Here is a 19,866-nt window from a genome sequence, read left to right as displayed (position 1 = left end):
CTGAAATGGAAAAAAAAGTGTTGGGTTGCCCATCCTGCTTCCCCACCAGCGCCTGCAGCGAGGGCATTTCTGTTGCCTCTGAAATCTTGAAATAAATGTGGAAAGAAACGGCATCGAGTGTTCATGTGCCGTGCCCTGCCTCTAGGTCTGGATGGTCTCGAGGTGTCGTGAGCGTGTGAGGACTTGCTGTGGTTGATCGTGGGCCGGCGAGGGGCTGCGCCTGTGGCAGGCTGCGGGAAGCGCAGTCTAGGATTTGTCCAGGAAGTTGTCCGAGACTGGATGCCTTCCCTGCACTTGCGCGTCTCGGCCACCACCTGGCTGGGGTGGCTGGTGTCGTCCAAGGCGTCTCCAGACAGGATCTGCCGGTGGCCAAACATGCACCGAGGGAAGGCCCGGCCACTGTGTTGGACCTCAGGTCAGTGGTGACGCCAAAGGACTCACTGATGGGCAGCAGGCCTTCACGACAAACATGGGGGTGCTGGCCACCTGGGACTCCACGAAGACGTGGCCCCGCTTCTTGTTCAGGACACCGGAGATGCCACCAACCACGTGTTCTGGACACTGGATCTCCACGAGGTAGATGGGCTCCAGAAGCCAGGGCTGGGTGGTCAGCACGCTGGCGTAGAGGCAGCACTGGGCCGTGGGGATGACCCGGCCACCTCTGCGGGGGATGGCGTCAGCATGCAGCGTTACGTACGTCGTGGACAGCCCGCATGTTCCCACGCAGCGCCCCCTCTGTAGTGGCCCCTGGAAGCCGGCCGCCAAGCTGTCCTTGATCTCATGGAGGTGCTTGCGCACCCTCGGTGATGTCGGTATAAATGCTGGGCCCAGGGCCATCCGGTCCGGAGCAGCAGATCTTGCGAGTCTCGGCCACGTCCCACTTCTCGGCCAGGTAGCGGCCGGCTGCTTGAGCTCCTGGCGGACGGACACCTCGTCCTCGGCGGCGGCGGCCAGGCGGTGGGGGAAGGGCGGCGCCTTCCTGTACAGCCGGTTGTGCTTGTTGGGGGACTTGTGCAGGCCGAGCACGTTCGACTGCTCGCTGACCGAGTCTCGGTGGATGATCGGGTTGGATTTCTTGATGGCAATGCCGCCGTGGTCCTCCTGCAGGCCCTCCGGGCAGCTCTCCAGGTGCAGCTCACCGGCCTGGCTCTGACGTGCTCCGCCAACCCCTGGATGATGCACTTCACCTGGGGTGGGACTCGGCCAGCCGCTTCCGGCCCTCCACCAGCTTGGGCAACGGCAACCCTGACGATGGGGCTCACGCCGAACTTCACCACCCACCTGTTGTGGGCGTGCTCGCAGGTGGTGATGGTGCCACCCTTCCCTGGGGACTGGTCCACACCCACCAGGCCCGCGAGGCACGGCTTCCATGGGTGCCACCGAACGGCCCATCATCAGGAGTGTTCTCTGGATGGGCTTCAGGTATAGGTCCTCCTCCTTCCCAGGTGTGTAGTTTGGCCCCAGGAATCTGACCTTGAGGCCAGTGGGCACCAGCCCCAAGAAGACCCGGCGGAAGGTGTCAAACTGGCCTTTGTCAGAGGTTGGCACCAATTTGAAAATGTACGTCATAACGGGCCCTGTGGGTTCACAGCTTTCAATGTTTATGGCTGTCGGGTGGTCGGAGGGGGTGACCTCATACAGGCACTCACAGTGGTACCTCTGGACCATCATGGGGGAAGGCAGGGGGATGGTGGTCGTTTGCTGCAGGGCGTCCCCGTGAGCAGCCAGCAGCGCATGACAGCCGTCAGAAGCGGTTTGACTTCTTTGACCTTATCTTTGCTGTCCAATGTGATGTCCAGTTTTTCAATCACTTCTGCTATCTCCTCTTTCTTGAAAGTCATGATGGCGTCAGACGCCTTGAAGATGGGGTCTAGGATAAGCTGGCAGAACGTCCACGGCAGCACCTTGCCGTGGGGACCAGTGGCAGACTTGTACGCACAGATTTGTTAGAAGACATTCATGGGAAGGAGTTTTATTCATCTGTGTCTAATACCACGCCTGGCGCATGGTTCTCATTTTATTTGGATTGAATGTGTGTCCTCAATAAAGCCAAGCTGAAATCTGCATCTACGTATTTTGCTGATACGCTGTGTATCCGGATTCTTCCAATTTGCAAATCACAGATGAATGAACACAAAAGATATAGTCAATGAGGAAAATATATAACAATAGCTCACATACCATGGTGTTTGGAGGTAGGCAGGCTCTGGGGTTGGGTTCAGCGGTCCAGTTGACCTGCCTGCTTCAGCAGGTAGGCCACCCTTTGACCTGGTCTCAGTGTGGCTGCTACACGTCCACGTTTCTCACACAGACAAAGCCCTGGGGAGAAAAGAAAAGAAGTCATTCCTTCACTTACTGTAAGAAAAAAAATCTCTTCTAAGGCACAGCCAGCAAATCTCCTCACATACAAGTATCATTCATCAAAATTACGACACACGACCAGGTCTAACACAGTTGCTGGCAAAGAGGACAGGCTTGTCTTGATTGGCTCAGACTAACCAAGAGTCACAGACGGGAAAAACTCAGACGCCCCTAAGCACATGGCCACCACATATCCAAACAAAACTGGGTTCCGTGTCCAGGAGGAAGTAACAATAGCGCCAACCAAGGTCACTCGGTATTATAGGCTCCATGAAGCCTGGGCCCACCAGGCCAGGAGTCTTGAGCTCTTGGATAGTAACGAGTAGGATGAGAACCCTCACCTCCCACAGGGAAATAATAACAATGGCTACCATTTATTTTTATGCCCTTCCTCCTTCACCTTCCAACACCTCCTCCCCTATTCTCAAGCTCAGTCAATGACCTTGTGGCACAAATATAAGCAAAGAAATTCCACATTCTTCTACCTACATCTACTGACCCACTTACATCAGTGCCCACATAGTCTGCCTTTCCCCCCACAGCATGTATGATCCATCCTTGCTCCCCGCTCGGGCCGATGCTTCCACTTGTACCCTAGGTCCCTCCCCTACTCGTCTACTCAAGGACGTCATCCAGCAAACTGGATCACTTGATCTTCCTCTCTCTACTAGATCATTCCCATCCATAAACAACATGCTCCCAACCTTAAAACACGCTCTTGACTGCACGTCTTTCTACCACTGTCGACCTACTTCTCTATGTCATCATTTCTCAAAGGGGTTATCTACAGCCACGGCTCTAATTCCTCTCCTCCCATTGTCTCTTTAACTCCTTCTAAGCAGGCGTCCACGCTTATCACTCCACGAAAACCCTTCCTCTCGAGCCAACCAAAGACGTTCATTGGCTGTCTCCAGTAATCAGTTCTCAGTCCTCCTTTATTGATCACTTAGTTCGCAGTATGCAATGTAACTGGGTCCTGCTTTCTCCCAGAAACACACTCTGTTACTTGGTTTCCCGAATACCACACATGCCTGGTTCTTCTCCTATTGTACTGGCTGGTCCTTTTCTTTCACATTTGCATTTTCTTCTTCCTTTCGAAAAGATTTGGTGTCCCAGGGCTCAGTCCTTGGACTTTTTCTTGCCTTACCTGTACTCACATCCCTGGTGCTTTATCAGTCTCATGGCTTTCACTATCTATGGGCTATATGTTTAAGATGTGTTTCAGCCTGGACATCTCCCCTGAATTTTCCACTCTGACATCCAACTGCCTACTCGACACCCTAATTTGAATGTCCATACGGCATCCCACCTTTAACATGGTTATACCAGTTTTCTATCGCTGTGTAACAAACCCTGCAGCTTAGTGGCAGTTTGGGCTGGGCTCAGCCAGATGGTTCACCTGCTGGTCTCGCCTGGGGTCTCTTATGCAACTGTAGGGCTCTAGAGGCTTTACTGGGACGGGGTGGTTTAAGATGCCCTCACTTACTTGTCTAGCCATTAGCTGGAGCTGTCGTCCAGGACACTTTGGTTGTCCTCCAGGTGACTCCCCAGCAGGACAGTGGGTTTTTTTTACATGGATGAGGCAGCATTCTAAGAAGGCAAGTCCCAGTGTACAAGCCCCAGTGCATGACTCTTTGGAAGCTATTAATATAATTATAATCATTGTAATAATGTCTCACAGTGTCCAAAACAGAATTCATGCCATCTACTGCCCCGACGCCAATCTTCTCCACCTCCAGTCTTTCCCATCTCAATCAATGGGCATTCCATCCTCTCCATTGCTCAGGCCGAAAACCTTAGAGATAGTCTAGAACTCTTCTGTTGTTTTCATATGCCTCATCCAATTCCGTCAGCTCTCCCTTAAATGACATATCCTGAATCCAACCACTGCTCCCACCTCCTTTTCTGCCACCTGGCCAAAGTGAGCACACCTCTCCGTAGTCACTGCCCTGGCCTTTGATCGGTTTCCCTGCTGCCACTCTTGACCCCCCAGCCTATTTTCAACACATCAGCCTGCGCAATCATGTTAAAACATTAATCAGATTATATCACCCCTCTCCTTAAAACTCTCCAAAGTTCTTACAATGGCCAACAAGTGCCTACACGATTGCACTCCCTGGCGCCACCCTCCCTTCTGGCACACCAGCCCTTACCTCTGTGACCTCATTTCCCACTGTTCTCCCTCCCTAACTTAGCTCCAGCCACACCGGCTCCTGGGTGTTTCTCAATCGACCTGGTGCTCTCCCGCCTTAGGGCCTTTGCACTCACCGTTCCCTCGGCCCAGACTGTTCTTACTCAAACATCTGCCTGCTGGGCTCCTTCGCCTCCTTCCAGTCTTTATTCAAATATCACTTTTGTAGGGAGTTGCTGACTGCTCTATTGAAAAGTGTAATCCTTCCTCCTCCAGCTCTCCTTTATCCGCTGCCTGGTTTTAGCTTTCTCATAACACTCTTCATCATCTGGCATACCATATATTTTACTTATTTACTTGTTTATTGTCTGGTTAACTCCTTGAGAGCAGGATTTCCCTTTTACCTGTTTTGTTCGCCCAGCACCTGAAATAGAGCCTGGCACTGAGTTGGGTTTCTTTTGTGGGTTTTTTTTTTTTTTTAAAGATTTTATTGGGGAAGGAGAATAGGACTTTATTGGGGAACAGTGTGTACTTCCAGGGCTTTTTCCAAGTCAAGTTGTTGTCCTTTCAATCTTAGTTGTGCAGGGCGCAGTTCACCTCCAGGTCCAGTTGCCGTTGTTAGTTGCAGGGGGCGCAGCCAACCATCCCTTGCGAGAGTTGAACTGGCAACCTTGTGGTTGAGAGCCCACTGGCCCATGTGGGAATCGAACTGGCAGCCTTCGGTGTTAGGAGCACGGAGCTCCAACCACCTGAGCCACCGGGCTGGCCCCTTGAGTTGGTGTTTAATCATATTTGTTAAATAACACAAATGTCATAGTACATATTGGAGCATGTACTATGTGCTAAGTGTTTCGCCCAGTGTATTGCCCCTGCGCTCCCCACGCTAACCCTATTTAAAAAGAAAGAAAACAGCACTACAATATCCTCTCATGTAAAGCCGGTGCTATTATCTTCATTTGGCAGACGAGGAAACTGAGGCGGTTGTTTAATTAAATTATCGGCGGTCACGTAGTCGTAAAAGAGGAAATTTGGAATTCAAGCTGATAACTACCAAGCCAAATTGTCATTTGCCTTTCCAGTGTTCTCTCATGCCCCAGAGCTGGGGCTGGCAGCTTGGTGGCCCTCTGGTCACCATCTTGGTGTGATGTGACTTCCGACTGCCCTCCGGGAGTTCGATTGCTGATCCAAGTCCCCAGTTATGAAAGAAGAGGAGGAGGAAGAAGAGGAGAAAGTACTGGGCCAGAAGGAGATGCAGGAAGGGGTAGAGCCTGGGAATCGTTCAGCTGTCTCTACAGTAGAATGAATACAGGACCACCAGGAAAGCACCTGGAAAATAATATAAACAGAGCCACTTTAAAACAGAGTAGGGGATCTTTCTTCTCAAGCCTTTTGGAAAGTTAAAACTGGGCAAAATAACCTTTGGACTGGGCCTAAAACAGCATTGTATCCCAGACAACTGTTTGCAAAGATAACAAGAAAGCAGATATTATGACTACCGGACTAAAAGTTAAAAACATTCTTTAGAATCACTACATTAGCTTATCTGCTCTTATAGAAATTCCCTCCTTCTACTGATATAATTGTTCCCCTTCCCTTTTTCATAAACACCCATTGCCTTCGCCTCCTAATGAGAACAGTTTGGGTTTCTGCCTGAATCGGGGCTTGCAGACTAGCTATTCTCCTGGATCTCAAATAAATGCTTGTTGCCTCTCACTTTGGCTTTTATTTTTAGATTAACACACCCATGGGAGGAAGACTTGCATGTTCCCTCCATGTCCTCCAGCTTATGGTGCTTCTTTCAAACCCTGAAATTAGGGCTTCCTCTTTTTTCCTCGTGGTAACAACTGGTTTCCCAGGCTGAAAACAAGCCCCAGAACTTTGGGAACAAATCTAACCCCACCTACTTCCAGGCAGCTTTGCTCGCTCCCCCTCCTCCCCCCAGCTGGCCTCAGGCAAGATTAGGCCTCCCTCAGATCTGGGGTGGGGTTCAGAAATGGTTGTGAATCCCCACCACTGAGCTGGGTGACATGGCTCTGCGGTGGGTGAAGATAAAAGGGAACCCCTGACTGTCTGACATCTGGCGGCCAGGAGTGGGCTGGGAACAGCTCTGCTGAATCCCACAGGTCAGCCATTGTTGCAAAGGAGGCTTATTTGGTCTTGTGACTGATACACACATGCATTTTTTTTTTTTAAATGGTCTACAACCAAGACCCAGACGGCTGTGGTTGATAGGGTCTGGAGAAAAATAGTAACTACTGTGTTTGGGTTATCATATGATAGCTCACAAAGAAAAGGGGCTTTGTTCTCTGATTGGTTTCTCCAGTCAATTAAATATTTAATATCTGTCATGAGGTCCCTGCTGCTTAAGTCGAGATACTTCAGATATAGTTCACAGTCACATGTATGGTTAATTTAAAGATTTCTCTCTCTCTCCACTGCTCTCTCTCTCCCTTTTCTTTCTCTCTGTCTTTCTCTTTTCTTTCCCTTCTGCTCTTTTCTTCCTTTTCTCAATTTTTTGTATCTGGTTCAATTTCTCTTTTCCTACTTGTTTTCTTCCCTTTCTGCTCCCTCCCACCCCTTCTCCCATAAATGGAAAATTATAAGTGAGGAGAAGAAGGGGAAGATGAGGGTGGAGGGGGTCATAGCAATGGCAAGTGACTATGAAAAAAGCTCGGTCAGGTCCACGTATGCTAATTTGTGTTGTAAACTGAAGGCACGTATGTAGGCTCCTAAACACTGTCAAATTTACCTAAAGCCTCAGCAGACATGCTGTTCCTGATTAAGTCCCAAATGCCAGGAAGTCTGAATTGGGGCGGGACGTGAGTTCTCAGGGAGATGGGTAGTGGTGGCAGGGGACGGATATCCCTTGCCAGGGGCCTTTGTAGATGGAACTCACGAGACTGACCAGTAATGAAGCCTCTTGGGTACAAGTAGAAACAAAAGAATTTGACTTCCTACTTGTTTGCATAAATCATCTTTCCAGAGCAGTTTGACGCCTGCTACGCCAAGGACTAAGTCAGCCAGAGAAGCTCATGATATACCCGCAAACCCTGGCTGCTGTCGCTTCCTGGAGCCCAGGGGCTGGGATGCACTCCGCGTGCTTGCAGGTATAGTCCAGGGATTCACTTACGCACTCCTTCACCCATTCCATAAAGCTTTAGTCCAGTGCCCGCTCGGTATCGGTGCAGAACGGGGAGCAGAAGACACAGTCACATCAGGCAGTCTGATCTCCAGAAGCTCACTAGGTAAAACACACATGTAAACAAATTACCTAAATCAGTGCAAAGGCACTATAGACCCTAGAGGTCTGTACTAAGTGCAGAGCTTTCAATGCTGGGAGGAAGCAAGCATGGGAAGAAGGTGGGCTGCTTCGTAGAGAAGCTGATGCTTCAGCTGTTCCTCCAAGAAGGGTGGGAGTTTGCCAAGTCGATGGATAGTGAAAGGAGAAAAGGCAGACCTAGCAGAATAACAGCATATAAGGCACGTCCAGGAAACCATAGGTGACTATGTAAGACCGGGTCAAAGTGGGAAGAATCAGAGCATAGATAAGTTGGAGAAAGATCAAGAGTAACTGGGATGCTTATAAGCCATTTGAAGGAGTCTGAATCTTCTGGAAGCGATTGGTAGCCCTAAAAGAGTCATGTTTGCTCTTTAGAAGGGTGGATGAAAAGATAGTGAGACCACCACCTTGGAGACCAGGTGGGAAACCATGACAGTCGTCTAGGAAGAGGCAATGAAGTCTGAGCTAGGGCAGGAGCCATGAGAACAGAAAGGAACAGACAGCTTCGAAAGATGTGGAGGAGATAGAATTGGCAGTCCCAGTTACCAAGGAAGTGAACATGGAAAGTGAGACGTACAAAATTAATCACATAAACCAAAGGTTCTCGTTTATATAATTGAGTGAAAAGTGGTATCATTAACTGAGCAGGAAATTGAGGAGGAAACACAGTTTACAGGGAAAAATAACAAGCCAAGTTTTGGACATGGCCAGTCTAAGATTTGGTTACATCCAGGGAGAACATTTCAAAAGATGATTGGCTTTATAAGTGTAAAGCTCAGAAAAAAAGGACTGGGCTGAAAGTACCATAAGAGGGTAGTCTACTGAGAGGGGAGTAGAGACCATGTGGGGTTGGGGGAGAAGAGGGCCACACAGAAGGTATATTGGGGTGGGGAGCTGTTCTGACCTGCTTCTCACACCCCACCCCATGTCTAATCCAACAGGAAGTATTGTCAGCTCTCCCTTCAAAGTATATTCTGAATTCACTTGTCATCACTTCCATCACCACCACTCTAGTCTAATTCTCCATCATCTCTCACCTGGACCGTGTAATAATCTACTAATGGGTCTTGTTACTTCTATTTTTGCTTCCCTAGAGTCTATTTCCTATACAACAGTCAGATTGACCTTTTAAAAATGTAAATTGCGTCCCGCCACTTTGATGTTCTAAGCCATTCAATGGCTTCCTCTGACTCATGGGATAAAACCCAGATTTCCCAAAAACCCAAATGATCTGGCTTTCACCTTCCTTTCTGAATTCACCCTCCACCAATCTCTCTCCTGCTCTCTCTGCTCCTGCCACACTGACTTTCTATGTCTCAAACGTGCCAAGCTTGTTTCTGCCTCAGGGCCTTTGCACTTGTTTTCCTCTGAGCCCGGAATGCTCTTCCCTCAGATCTTTGTGTACTTGCAGTTTCTCTGACAACATTTTCAAGTTTGAATTTTACTTCTTTGAACATAGTTAGCATGGTTGCCCTATTGACTGTGTTGAATGAATCCGATAACTCAAGATTTTGCAGTCCTGTTTCCGTTTTCTGCCGTTTCTCACTAATGTTGTCTTATTTCCTGGTGATATCTGAAGACGAGATGTAATGCTAGAGTATAAGCTGAAAATTTTATTTTGGGAATAATTAGTGGCCCAGCGTGAGAGGATCTTCCTCTGAAAAGGATTTTCTTTTGCTTCTGGAAAGTACCTGGTGCTGTCCCCAGTCTAGAAGCACTTTAACCTAAGTTCTAGGGTTAAATATTTGTCTCCTTGCCTTGTGAAGCCACCCAAAGCCCCACTCAGTTTTGCAGATATTTACTGCCTCTCCATAGATGTCCTTGGGGAGACAGTGACTCTGAGTGACGGCCCTTCCCTTCTCTTAACTTTTGCCTGGTGATTCCTCACCATGTAAATAACTCTGTTTTTAACATTATTTAAGTTTTGTCCAGGTGTTTTAGTTGACAGTGGGAACCTGGGTTCGCATTTCCTGGTCTGATATTACCAAAAGCAGCAGTCCTCCTGCCCCCCGCCCCCTTTCTCCCATGACTCAATTCCTCATTCAGGTCTCTGTGCAAATATCATTTCCTCAGAGAAGACTTTCATGAAAACAGCCACCTCCATCCCTTCATTCTCTTCATAGCACTTCTCACCATCTGACATTTGCTTACTTGTTTGTTGCTTATTTGCTTACTTGTTTGTTTGTTTCCCCAAGTAGAATTCATTTACTCATTTATTCAACAAATATTTATTGAGCACATCCAATGTGCTAGGCCTGGGGCATGCGCAAGAGAACAAAACGGACAAGATCCAGGCCCACAGAGAGCTTACTTTCTCATGGGGAAGACAGACGATAAACAGCCAAATAAATACAAAATGTAAACTCCACGAGGACAGGAAGCTTGCCAGCTTTTTTCAGCACCCCGAGCTATGCTGAAATCTGAATCTTTGTTAATGTTTTTTTTCCCAAGAAAGGGAAAAAAAAAAATTCTTGCCCCAATGTTATTTTTTAACCTTGTATTATTTAATCACTGCTGGTTCAACTGTATTGTTGGTTTACTGCTTTTTTTCCTCTAAAAATATGTAGCACTTTAAGCCTATGAAGGGTTAAACAGACTTGTGTGTCAGACTGGAAACATAATCACCATTTATTATATTATTCTTATGGGGAAATATGTTCTGAGTTCCAAATAATTACCTTCCAAGTGAACTTGTGGAAACTGTCAGCTGGGCTCATATACATTTGGGTGACAGTTGCCAATGGCTTCCTACTCTTTTATAGAAAGAGGCAACATGCCAGCCCGATCAGGCCAGACAGCCCTGGCAATCAGTGGGGTTACAGTGTCTCTCTCAGAAAGAGCATCCTCACATGCAGAAAGTTCTATTCTGTGATAAGCTCATGGTTGTCTGGATTCTTAGAATCTCAGATCTATGGTGACACACCTTCCCCTGGGCAAGGACGGAATCTCTATAATCAAACTAAGATTTTTGTCTGTTTGTTTCACCAGAGAGGCCAAGCTAAATTCTTAAGAGTCCTCTACCTGGATAACAGCATGGTTGAAAGTGGCAGCCAGCCCTGGCAGCCAGCCCAGCTACCCTGGGCCATCGAGAGAGAGAGAGAGAGAGAGAGAGAGAGAGAGAGAGAGAGAGAGAGAGAGAGAGATTGGGGGTCAGCCAATGTAACTCAGAGCAGTCAGTACGACATGACAAGTGTCATGGCCTTCAGCCTGAGCTCAAACTCCTTGCCTAGCCCCCAGGCTCTGGGGTATGTCCATTCTTTAGCAAAGGGAGGGAGTGCATGGAGGGAAGAGCCAGGTGGTGAGCCAGAGGTGGATGTGAAAAGAGGATCTAAAACTGCTGTTGTGTTGAAAAAAAAAAAAATCCGGGTTTGCCGAGATTTTGAAAAAGAGGGATGGAGAGTAGTGACATGCTCAAGGTTTGGGGTGGGAAGGTTGGAAGCCTCTGGGCCGTGGTCAGAACCAAGTTCAGAACGACACATGGGTGGAAAAGAGGAGCTCTTCTGATTCTTTTGATCTGGGTGACAAACTACATAGTTGAGGGAACTATCAATCAAAATCAGAAGTGAACTTGAATAGAGGAGATACTAGGATCGTGGATTCGTGAAAACCCATCATCACATTTTGAGTTGGACGAGCCCATCTTGTTCAGTCTCACACTGACATTTGGAAACTGGAACTTCCAGGTCGGGCCTGGGAATCGGTGTTTTTAATGTTTCTGGAGTAATTCATGCACAGCCAGTTTGAGACCTTCTGGTGAGGCAAACCAAAAGTCATCTTATAGAAGAAGAAAGTTGGGTCCAGAGACGTCCAAAGTCAGCATAAGCAGCAGAGCCTGGACTGAAAGCTAGAATTTCTGGCTTCTTGTTCCCTGCTCCTCAGACTGTGTGAGGTTCATCATTTGCGAAGACAATAGCTCATGAATACTGAGTACTGAGTACTAAGTACCAGGCATTTTGCTAAGTTCTTTCTCTACATCAGCTCATTTAATCCTTATAACCTCACTGTGAGGACAGGTGCTATTGTTATCCCCTTTTACAAATGAGGAACCAAGGGTGAGAGAGGCAAAGTAACTTGACCAGAGTCAAGTGTCAGGAAACACAAATCTGGGACACACACCCAGGCATTCTTTCCCAGACCCACTGTTCTCTGTCAGCCAGAGAATAAGCGAGCACAGGTCTGGGGTTTTGTGAAGAAAGGAGAATGGTAGCTGAATAGAATCTTAACTTCTCTCGCTGGAAAAAAAGTCTTTCAAAGTTCCATGGTGGGGGTGGGGGACAAATCCAGACCCTTCTCCAACGCCAGATGGCGCCCACAGGTGGGGAAGGCTTTAGGGACCTATCCCCTGGCTACCCTGATCTCAATCAAAATGTAATAGTCAACTCGATTTTTTTTTTTTTTTTTAAGACATATGGCATCCTGTGTAAGCTATCTGTAGTTTTCAGCTTTGGGTATCCTCGCCTGTGCAGGCAGGCAATCCTCAGGAAGAAAGCTTGCCATCAGAATTATTTGGCGGTGGGGAGTTTTGCGCCTCCCACTTGGCATTTCAAAGTGTAGTAAGAGCAATTAACGTCGGTGCTTATGAGCACCATGTGTCAGGGGATATTTATACAAAATGCCTTGCCCTCAACTTTTTTGTCAGTTGGCAAAAGAGAATTTGGCGAATGCCCCCCTCCCCTTTTTTTTTTTTTCCTTTGTAACTTCATGTCACTTGTGGTTTTATATTAGCCTTTGATTATAGCTACAATAGGTCTGGAGACCTCAAACTGATAGCACCAGTGGCCATATCCTACCCACAGATTCTGTGTTGTTGCTCTCTCACAGGGTTTTATTTCTTTTTAAACACTAGCTTCCAATGAAAAAAAAAAGATTAGGAAGAATTCAACGAAAATCAGGATTTCCCGCTTTTCTTGATGAGTAAGAAAATCAGGCGACACTGGAGCTTTGTTCGCAACTGCCACGCTTTGCTGAAGCTGTGCGTCAGCCTGGCTTCTGTAGCCTTCTGAATTTCCTCCCTGGGGGGTTGCGGGGGAAGGTTAAGGAGTCTTCCAAAACATCCCAAATATCCACCTGATTGCCGGTAATCTAGGAGAGGCTTCAACATTCCAACATAAGATGTTGTGAAGCAAACTACTCCTGTTAGGCCCCGGGCACCAGACATATGTCCCCTCCTGTCCTCCAAGGCTTCTCCTTCCCTTGTGACGCTTTCTCTGCCTGCAGATGACCTCCCGAAAGGGCCACCATCATGCCACTGTCCAGCGCTTACTTCATTTAATTGTTTCTATGTGTGGAGGGCAGAGGCATTCTTTGAATTGAACTTTTTACTCTCCCTGCCCTACAGTTAGCACAGTTCTGGAACGATCTTAGATTATCTTAGCTGTTCCATCAATGTGGGAATTACAAAGATGCTGTGCTGGGAACCCACCGTAACGTTTCTGGGGTGGTGATGGAAGTTGAGGCTTGAGAGATCATCCAGAAGGATGCAAGAGGTGATAGGAGGTGGGGTGGGTTGAAAAGAAAGAACTGAGAAGGGATAATTGAGTACAGAATTCAAAGATGGAGGAAGTGGGGGAGCAAACGCTTGGGAAGGCTTGTCTTGGAGAAGAGGTTGGGCAGCTTGGTGGGGTCAGCTCCAAAGCAGGCCGAGGGAGATGTTCTGGAAGATTCCTTGACTCTTCTCTTTCTCTCCCTCTCCATATCCAATTCTTCAGAAAATTCCATTGAGTATACTTTCAAAATGCTTCCAGATTCCACACCTTTCTCATCACCTGTATCTCTGCCACCTTGGTCATCTCTCACCTGAACCTCCTGTTTAGTGCCCCGCCCCCACTTTTACCCCTCTCCCCCCAAAGTTCTAGCCTTTCTTTTCAGGTAAGAACAATCCAAAGTGCTCTCATGGCCTGTAAGGACCTACAGGATTTCACCTCTGTGACTTCTTGGAAAACACGTCTTCCTCTTCTCTCTTAGGCCCTTTCAAGCACACTAACACACCTTTTAGTTTCTGAGCTTGTTAAGGGGCTTTGCCCTTGCTGTTCCGAACCTTGGAATGCTCTTCCTCCAGAAACCCCCAAGGCTCCCTCCTTCCCTTTAATCTGGTCTCTGGTCAAATGTCACTGCCCCTGAGAGGTCTTCCCTGATCGCCGCACCTCCTCCCTACCCCGCACACATACACACAGGATTCCCTTAGCCCACATGTGTTCCCTCAGAACACATGTCATGTTAAATATTTACGGTTCATTGTCTGTTTCCCCCTAGAACGTAAGCGCCATGAGAGCAGAGTTTTCTGGGCACACAGTAGATGCTCAATAAATAAATGAAGGGGTCTAGCAGATAAAGAGAAGAGAGAGTCAGGGTTGTCTTGGGGAAAGGGGTAATATTTAATGCACAAGAGGAGATTTTCAATATAACACTCGGCGTATGTGATAAATACTTAATCCAATTCAATTTAATTGAAGTGTTTACAGTGCGATTACTATATGCAGGTCACAATACCAAGAGTTATTTGGAATAAATGATTATTTAAGGACAAATCCTGCTGGCAAGAAACTTACAGCCAAGGGAGAGGGGTGGGGGGCAAATGAGACCCCTTAGTTACTTTTGTATCCCCTGGAGCATGTCCTTCATTGCCCTGCATGCTGGGGGGTGGTATTCATTTCTTTTTTATAAGTGAATTATCAGTCTATTCCTTCACTATATCCTTTCACTATCATACTGTTCGTTAGGGTGGAAAAATGTCTCACACCCCAACTCATAGCTCCTTTCTGAGTTCTGAACTCCACCCTACCCCCACCCCCAGCGCCTTTTGGACCTCTTCACTTGCACGCCCCTCAGGCATCTCAGACTCCAATCCATCTAACCTGATCCTAGGTATCCTGATCTCAGCTGTTGAGGTGGAACTGGTTTTTCTGGCCCATTCCTCACCTTCAACCAGCCACTCCATGGAGCCTACCTCCCGCCTCAAGGGGACCTGCTCACCCCGCTCCCTCCCCATTGCTGCTTCCGTGGCCCTGGTCACCATGACCTCTTGGCTGGATTTGCAGCAACACCCCCACCCTCCTGCAGGAACCCCTCCTGTCCGTCCTCCACAGCTAGGCCAGAGTGGTCTTCCTAAAATGGACATCTGCTAATGGCACTGTCTTATCAAATCCTGCAGACACTTTGCGGAGGCCCTGGGCCCAAGGCCAGACTCCTTCTTAACTCACCGTTCAAAGCTGTCCGGGTCCTGGCACCCGATTTCTTCCCTGCTCATTTCTTGTCGCTTTCTTACAGCCTCGTTTGGGCCCAACAGCCATTTCTCTGTTGGGTCACTCTCTCTCTCTCTCTCTCTCCCCTCTGGCTTTCAGGGATGCTGATTCCAGGGCCGGGGATGCCTTCCCTCTCTCCTCTTCCTCTGGAGGCTCCCTCTGCTCCTTCAATCCAACTCATTTTCATTTACCCTGAGAAGCGTTCCTGGCTGACTAACCCTCCTTCTCCCCAGACCTCCACCCCTCAACACAGGGCCCCCCGTCTTGCACATGCCTCCTCCACACTGCTCTTTTCGTGCCACACCTATTTTACTGTCTCCCCACTAGACTGCAAGCGCCAGGAGGGCAGGACTGTCCTACGCTACCTCGGTCCCTTCGTGACTATGCCAACCCAGTACGTGTGTGCTGTATTTTAAGTATTGAGTGAGTGAAAAAGCACTTGCTTGGATGGGACGGCTCCTCATAAAATAATTATAGCTTACATTTACCGAGTACTTAAGATGTGGCAGGCGCCATTCTAAGTGTTTTACAAATGTGTCATGGACATCGCACATAACCCTGTTAAGTACAGGCTATTTCTCCACATAACAGATGGAGAAACTGAGGCACAGGGAGCACTCAGCCAAGGCCAGCCTTGAGGAAGTGGAGGAATCCAGGCTGTTTCCAGAGTCCACTGCGGTCTCAGCTTCTAGGAAATTCGGTCCTAGAGTGAAGCGCAACTTGGGGTTCCACTATGTGAGCAGATTCAAGTCTCCTGCAAAGGGCTTTGTTTCACAGAGAGGACTCGCTCCTGTGTCACCCTTCACGAGGCCCGTGGGTCCCTCGCCGGGCTTTGGGAAGGGCCTATGCATCTAGCCGGCGGCCCGGGGGCAGTCTGCATGTGAACCCCTGATTAACTTTCGGGGCTGCCGGTCCGCAGGCCAGCTGTGTCCGCGTCCTCGGGTGGCCCTCGCCACCGGCAGGTGCGGCACCGGAGTGCCCCGCCAGCACCCCGCCGGGTTCGGGCCAGGCCCGCAGCCCGGCCGCGCGTCTCCGGGAGCGGCTGGGAGGGGTGGGCCCGGGGGCGGCGCCTCTCTCGCAGGCCGCCGCCCTCGCCCGGCGCTCGGCCAGCCCCGGTGCCGCGGCCGGGACTGGAGGGGGCGGGGACTCGGGAGGGGCCGAGCGCCGCTGCTGGTGCCGTAGCGGGAGCGGGAGGACAGGGAGGAGGCGGTGCGTCCCCAGAGGCGTGCGCCCGGGCGGACGGACAGACCCACGGACCGACGCACGGAGGGAGCCGGCGGTTGTGAGGTCAGACTCGCGGGGAGCGCGGGAGGCGCGGGGAGGGGCGGCAGCGAGGGGAGCGGAGCCGGAGGGCGGTGCGAGGAGGGCGGCGACGGGCCCGGCGCCGGTTGGGCTCGGGGGTCGGGCCCGAGACCCTCCCCTGGCCGGTTGGGCGCAGGGCGAGCGCGCCCCGGCAGCGGAAAGCAGAGCCCCGGATCCCTTCTCCCTCCGTCTCTTTTCTTTATACTCAGCGAAAAATAAACACCCGGGAAGGTAAAACAATAGCGGGGCCACCTGGGACGCGGGGCGCGCGCCGAGCTCCTCCGGCTGGGGCGGGGGTCGGGGGTGCAACCGGGAGTGACGGCCCCACCTCGGGGCCCCCTTCCCGATTGGCCCCCGCGGACGGGCGGTCTGCCCGCGGCGCCGGGATCGGTGGGAGGCGAAAGGAATTCCCAGGAGTGAAGCGTTTGGCGAAAGTGTGGTACAGACAGTCGGGCTTCCTCCAATGGCTCTGCTCTGGGCGGGGAAACTGAGGCGGAGGCAAACGTAGCGACTTGCCCAAGGTCAGAATGCAAAGGGTGACTGTCACGGTCCGGGACCGGGAGCCAGATGTGTGGACCCGCTCAGCCCCTCTCGCTTTTGCGGCGGTCGTGTTGGCCTTTGATAAATCCCTGTTGTGTTTGTTTTAGAAATCTGCGGGTACGGTGGGACCGCTCCACGGCTGCCGAACGCCAACTTGCTTCGTGTGTCCTGGGCAGGTCTGGGGCAGGTGGCAGCTCCGTGACCTACCACCACGATGGGAGCCGGACTTTTTGATGAGGAAACCCACACAGTGGAGGCCGGCCAGGGAGATTTGGCAGATCTGTCAGAAGGTTTTGACAAAACCTGCCCCGTTCCCTTTGGGGAATCCGAATGAGGGAGATTGCAGACACCTTTACCGGGAAACCAAGGACATTTCTGTATAATCAGTGGATGAAGGGATTTTTCTCAGACTTTCTCCCGCTTTGCCTCGAGGATTAATCCACCGCAGTCTACAGTTCCAGTGGTAACCACCAGGCACAAGATGTGGCAGAAGCCTAGATTATCTGCAGAATTGTTCTGGACCCTTCCTTTGCTTAGGGGGGTTTAACCACATGCCACCCACCACCCAGCCCGGACTCCCTCCTGCTGGTCTCCTCTCTTTAACCTATTCTTATTTTCTGAGTTAAATTCTGTTTCCAAGACTGTCCCCTGGAGGTCTAAGTGGATTGCCAGCAATGAGAGATTAAGTGCCGAGGGAAGAGGAAGCGCCCTGTGTTGTGTCTTCTCTCCGCTGCCGACATGAAGTGCTTTCTCCAGGTGCTGAGCTGTCTGGCTGTGCTGGGTAAGTGGCACTGCTTATCAGTGCGATCGATGGGAAAGTTTAACCTGCTGTTGCTTCCTGTAATTCCTTGCGGTTCTTTCCCATCAACTCTCGGCTTTGCGGGACACCAGGAGGCAGCCGGTGTGTGACACAGGTGGGAAGAGGGTACCAAGAGGCCCGTTTCTGACCCAGGAGGAACGGGTGGGACATTGTGTGTTGTCTTTAAGAAAGAACATTTACTGTCCTTGAAGGTCTGCCTCGGCCTTGCAGTGGTGGGGTCCCCCATCAGCATGTTGGTGGTTTGGGGGCCCCCTGTGGACCGTGGGGTGGTTTCTTGCAGTATTATAAACATGGTGCTTGGTCCGCATTCATTCCAAATCCTACCTGGTAACATTGTCCACCACTCTGTCAGAAAGTTCGTTTGATGATGATGGTGCTTTATCTTGACGGGAGGTGGGCGTGGTTGGAAAAAGGGTGGAAAGGATGCTTTGCCTTACCTAAGTAGTTTGGAGACAAACAATGTTTGATGGTACTGGAGCTACGTCCCCTCACCAAAGGAGCTCGGATCATTGTTTGGGGAAAAAGGGAGACCTCTCTGAAGGCTTCTCTCTTCAATGAAGAGGCCCCCTTTGCCCAGCACTCACCCATTCTCAAGTTCAACAGTATTTTCCATGCCACTGAGCAGCATCTGATGTGGTATCTTGGGTGTAGGAGAAGCTCTCTGGCCAGGCTCTGTCCGCCTCTCTCCATTGCCTCAGACCTCACACGTGAGCACACCCCATGTCCTCTCTATGGCGGGGTCCCCTGCATTCAGAAGAGGTCATCACTGCTGCCTATGGAGTTTGCATCTCCAAATCTAGGTGTCCTGCGCTTATGGAATTTATTCATGACCTGCTGGCAGTGGAGATTGACTTCATTCATTGTCTGCACTCTTGCAAGTGTTCACATGTGGGTGGAGGTAGAGAGCCTGAGTTCCAACCTCAGCCTCGCGGGGAGTGACACCTGAAACTCAGTAAAATGGGACGATAACCTCCAAGGGTTATCTTGACAGTGACAGCCTATAAGGTGTTCTAAACATCTTGACTGCTTTGAAAAATGTCTGGACGTACAATAAATGTTTTCCGTCAGGGGTGCTCAAACTTGGGTGCATGTTGAAATCACGGGGGGAGCTTTTCCAAGTACAGCCAGCAACCCCAGACCAATGAAAGCGGGTTCTCTGGGAGGGTGACCCGGGCACCAGTCTTGCAGCTCTCCTAGGAGATTCCAGTGTAGAGCCAAGTTAAGGGACCAGCATGAGGTCATAGTGGCAGCCCTCCCTGCTCCAGCACACAAGGACACAGGGTCTGGCAGGTTAGTCAGTCTTCTGCTCAAGTGTGCGTCAGGATACCGTGTTTCCTGTATGCTCCCGCTGGTAGCTCTGTACTCGCCCATCGTAAATGTTGTGTTGGTATTTGTTATACTGTATTTGTCATTTACTTAGTGTCTGGGTTGAAATCATTAATTAGCGAGTTATGCGAATTCAAAGGACAAACGAGGAGAGCCCTCCTGGAGGTTTGGGGGTGGGGTGCTTGTGTGGCTAAGGTGGGGAAAGAGGACTGAGTGGCAGGGTGGGGCCCAGGGCAGAAGGAGCTACCAATGGGAAAACAAGGAAGTGTGACATTTGTGCCTTTTGTTTCTCCTGGCTGCTTAAAACATGTAAGGCTGCCTGCTGGTCCCTTTGCTGGGCCACTTCGGAGTGGAGCCTGGGCCCTGGCACTGGCCACTGTTTCTCTTCCCTTCACAAACAGCCTCATGTACAAAATAGGCACCATGGAGGAAAATGAGCTTCAAGGTGGCAGGGAAGGGGAATGGTGGCAGAAGACCAGACGTGGTGAGAGGGGAAGGAACTATGGACCTGCATGTTCATCTCTGTCGGGTCTTTTGAGCCTCGCTGGTGAAATCCCTTTTTTTCTCATCCCTCGATGACTCTCACCGTGGTGGGGAGGGGACCTTGCCAGGACTATGTTAACCTTGAAAGGCAAAGGCATATGGGGAGGGAACGACACCCAGGTTGGGGTCTTACTTCCTGCTTGCAGTCTGGGGGCGGAGGGTCTGCATTCTTACTGTGTAACGCACATTAATGTGTAATGTGAATTTAAAACAGTAAACAATCCCAAGGTTGGACGCCCATGTGGGTCACACACCTGGAGTCAAATTTTGTTTGTAAAAAGGAGGGTAAGTGCTCCGCAAAGTGAGACTGAGCCAGGGCTGC

At 50.1% G+C, this 19,866-nt stretch overlaps 1 protein-coding gene and 1 pseudogene across 3 annotated transcripts in view; one reads left to right on the top strand and one right to left on the bottom strand.

Moving 5' to 3' along the window:
• Window positions 1-246: 246 nt before the first annotated feature.
• On the bottom strand, window positions 247-3,679 carry LOC117015080 (elongation factor 2-like; annotated as a pseudogene).
• Window positions 3,680-16,179: 12,500 nt separating this feature from the next.
• IGSF3 (immunoglobulin superfamily member 3) overlaps window positions 16,180-19,866 on the top strand; it is an 89,160-nt gene continuing 85,473 nt past the window's right edge. For 2 of the 3 annotated variants that reach the window (XM_033092966.1, XM_033092968.1), the window contains exons 1-2: window positions 16,180-16,300; window positions 16,963-17,636. In XM_033092966.1, coding sequence (XP_032948857.1) covers window positions 17,594-17,636 — 43 coding nt within the window. In that variant the 5' untranslated portion in view covers window positions 16,180-16,300; window positions 16,963-17,593. Of the gene's footprint in view, window positions 16,301-16,369; window positions 16,547-16,962; window positions 17,637-19,866 lie in introns of those variants that run through there. The other variant, XM_033092967.1, reaches the window with a different exon arrangement.

Source organism: Rhinolophus ferrumequinum, chromosome 22 (genome assembly GCF_004115265.2).
Source record: "Rhinolophus ferrumequinum isolate MPI-CBG mRhiFer1 chromosome 22, mRhiFer1_v1.p, whole genome shotgun sequence".
In the NCBI taxonomy this organism is placed as follows: Eukaryota; Metazoa; Chordata; class Mammalia; order Chiroptera; family Rhinolophidae; genus Rhinolophus; species Rhinolophus ferrumequinum.
This window is presented reverse-complemented; position numbering and strand designations above follow the sequence as displayed.